The sequence below is a fragment of the Octopus bimaculoides genome, chromosome 26 (assembly GCF_001194135.2).
Source record: "Octopus bimaculoides isolate UCB-OBI-ISO-001 chromosome 26, ASM119413v2, whole genome shotgun sequence".
Taxonomy (NCBI): Eukaryota; Metazoa; Mollusca; class Cephalopoda; order Octopoda; family Octopodidae; genus Octopus; species Octopus bimaculoides.
In genome coordinates this window covers 2,304,102-2,307,551 of record NC_069006.1, presented here as the reverse complement: position 1 = coordinate 2,307,551, position 3,450 = coordinate 2,304,102, and the positions used below count along the sequence as shown (strand labels likewise).

Here is a 3,450-nt window from a genome sequence, read left to right as displayed (position 1 = left end):
TACATACATACATACATACATACATACATACATACATACGTACAAAAATACCCTGTTGTTAATGTTGAAATTCCAGTGAAAAAGATTTGGATCTAGGTTAGAAACCAGTTCCTTCTGTATTGACAAGAAATCTTGAAATAAAACTGAACAAGCATGCATACATAAATACACACACACACACACACACACACACACATATATAATATCAATTATTCAGTTTTTAGCAATGTTCTAGAAGCCAGTTTATATATTAGAACAGCTTTGATGCAATAATAATGTGTCCAAACATTAAAAAAAGCATTAAATATTGTCCAGAACTTTCAATTTCGTAATCTCCACAACCCGCAAGCACAAGAATTTGACATGGTAAGAATTATAAAACAAGAATTATTCAATGGTTTAGAATATCAACTGACATTTGACAATATTCTGTTTTTTGTGTTTTGCAGTTTATAAAATAGTTGAACAGATAAATGAAAAGGAATTAATGACGATTCATCTCTAAGAATATTTGATATAGAAATTCCTCATTCTTTGCAAAAGACCTTTAAAAAGGAAAAAGGAAAAATCACCATTTCTCCAGACTAACCAATTCTTTCCATCTCCTGCCATGCTGGGTCTTCCATTTTGGAGTATTTTAGTCATAATCTTCCCCTGTTTATTATGTAAGTTCTCTTAATTATTTATTTATTTGTGCAATCATCATGGTTGGTTGTGTATGGTTAAGAACTTTGTTTCCCTCACCTGTGTTTTCCACTTGGTTTCAAATTTATTAGTATCTTGAACAATAACCTCAACTCAACAGAATTTTAATACTTCACCATTCAAACCAGCCTTCCAGTTCAAATATTCCAGCTGGCCATATCCAGCCTCTCACACCTACCATGCAATGGCATTCTAAAAATAAGCAATCAAATCATCGAAACCTTGAAGCTACAAAAGAATGCATGATTAATTCAAAACAATGAGAATAAATAAGTATTACACTTAATCGAATAATCTGAATACTAAATGGTGAAAGAGTGGAATTTGGTAGGTGGCGCTACTGTGGCAGTGTATTGTAGAGTTCATTTCTGTCACTTGCTCACGGTGCAAGGAAGTGGGAATCAACCTGGAACCACATGGCTAGAAAGCAAATTTGTTACCACACAGCCACACCTTCACCTTACTCTGATTTTCCTTGTATAACTGGGATGGGACATGCCCACAGCTTCCGGCTGTAACCAGTAATAGAATACCAGTACAACTAGTCACATTGTAAAAGAATTTTGATGTTTTAAAAAAATTTGATAACTTGTTTTTTTTTTCCAACTATTTTCCAGTTACCCAGGCCACAATGTGGAACATGACCCTTTGTTCTTTAAAGGAATTCAATTCTGTTCGCATTTCTTTGGACAAGGTGGAATATGTAAACATTTCAAGTAAAAAGGCACAGAAATGTTTCAACACTGAATTTGAATTAGACAATACAACAAAGCCAGGTTTTGCAGAATTTGATAACAGTGATGTTGATGGGGTAAGGAAATTAATATGCACACGCACACACATACATGCACACATATGCACACACACACACACACACACACACACACACACACCACTTATTATGCAATAATTTTAAAAACACCAACTTATAGTTTCATGCCTTAGAGGTACAATTATTTGGCAGATTTATATAACATGTTTCAAAGATTGCATGGAGACATGTGTTATGTTATATAAAACTGCCAAATTATTGTATCTCTACTGCATGAAACTATTAGAAGCGCTTTTTCAAATTTTGTGTATAGGTGCAGGTATGGCTGTGTGGTAAGAAGCTTGCTTCCCAACCACATGGTGCCAGGTTCAATCCCACTGTGTGACACTTTGGGCAAGCTTCTTCTTCTATAGCCTTGGGCCAACCAAAATCTTGTGAGTGTAATTGGTAGACAGACACTGAAAAAAGACTGTCGTATGTATATGTATATGCATCTATGTGTGTGGGTGTGTCTGTGTTTGTTGCCCTGACATCACTTGACAACCAATGTTGGTTTGTTTATGTCCCTGTAACATATCGGTTCAGCAAAAAGAGACTGGTAGAATAAGTACTAGGCGTTAAAGAATAAGCCCTGTGGTCGATTTGTTTGACTAACCCCTTTAAGGTGGTGCTCTAGCATGGCCATAATTTAATGACTAGACTGAAACAAGTCACAAAGTAACAAAGATTAAATGATATTTATCTCTCACTAGAATAATATTTCTGTTGATCCTAACTATAACAAAACAGTAAACTATATGTATATAGCAAAAACTAACAGTACATCTCAATCTAGACTCATTCATAAGCTAAAACCTTACTCAGTTTTATGAAGTATAAAGTAGTCCATTGCTACCCATGCTAAACCATATATTAGTTCTGAAAAAAAATGCCATCTCTGCATTGCAGAACTTTTTTCCATTATATGATGCAGTAACTGCATTAATGAACGAAATGACCTTGTTCTTAACTGTAAAGATAAGTTATGTAACACATTCTTAAGTTACAAATAATAGTTTCTCACCTTGATAATTCCTTGGCTAATTCTCCTACATCCTCTGTACGTTAATCTTTTCTGTATATTCATAACCATTACATTATGGCATTTTTGTTACATATTTCCTTTTCTTGGTGGTCTCTTTTATGTTTACCTTTTTGCCTGTGAGAGTGTGCAAATGGGCACAGACATTGATGCACATTTTACTTCTTAATCATTTTATTTCTTCAATCCTTTGTTTTTTTGATTTTGCTGTTCTGGCTTCACTCATTTCAACTAAGATCTTTGATGAATTAACTTGGATTCTTAAACGACAATGTAACTTTCATATAATTAAGGTATTTTGGGCCTGATGAATAGCTTACCTGCATACCCATCTCTGCATAATAATTATATTGGAAGATCAGCCAGATAAGAAACATATGTAGCCTGGATTTTAACTGTTCCACTACTTCAATTTGAATCTTTATTCACATTCAGAACAACGCTAGTTGCCTACCATGAAGTATATAAAAATAAATTGTTATTCTTCCTGACCACACACTCTCCACATTTTGTTTTCTCTACATGCCACAGACTGCTTGAAGCTTACTAACTTGCTACACTTGAATCCCTCAATCTTGCCCTTATATATATGTATACATATATATATATATATATATAATAATAATAATATTAGGGACAAAATCCAAAATTACAGGTAAAAACTCAATTAAAACCAATTTATAAAAAATTAAAATTACATTGAGCTTTATAGATAAAATATATATAAAATATATAGTTTTAGGGAAAATAACCAAGTTTCAAGAACTCATCGATGAAAATCCACTATCATATATAGAAAATTTAACAATTAAAAGCACAATAAATGAGTATAATATAAAACAAAGTAAATATAAGATAAATATAATAAAATGATTACACGTGTTTCATAACT

General features: G+C 32.9%; 2 protein-coding genes across 2 annotated transcripts in view; one reads left to right on the top strand and one right to left on the bottom strand.

The window, feature by feature from the left end:
• The window catches only part of LOC106880589 (uncharacterized), a 33,715-nt gene that overhangs the window by 4,542 nt on the left and 25,723 nt on the right, over positions 1-3,450 (top strand). Inside the window, exons 2-3 of the mRNA XM_014930593.2 lie at positions 450-665; positions 1,323-1,516. Coding sequence (XP_014786079.1) covers positions 611-665; positions 1,323-1,516 — 249 coding nt within the window. The 5' untranslated portion in view covers positions 450-610. The remainder of the gene's footprint in view (positions 1-449; positions 666-1,322; positions 1,517-3,450) is intronic.
• LOC106880587 (uncharacterized) overlaps positions 1-3,450 on the bottom strand; it is a 68,813-nt gene that overhangs the window by 49,396 nt on the left and 15,967 nt on the right. The window lies entirely within an intron of this gene.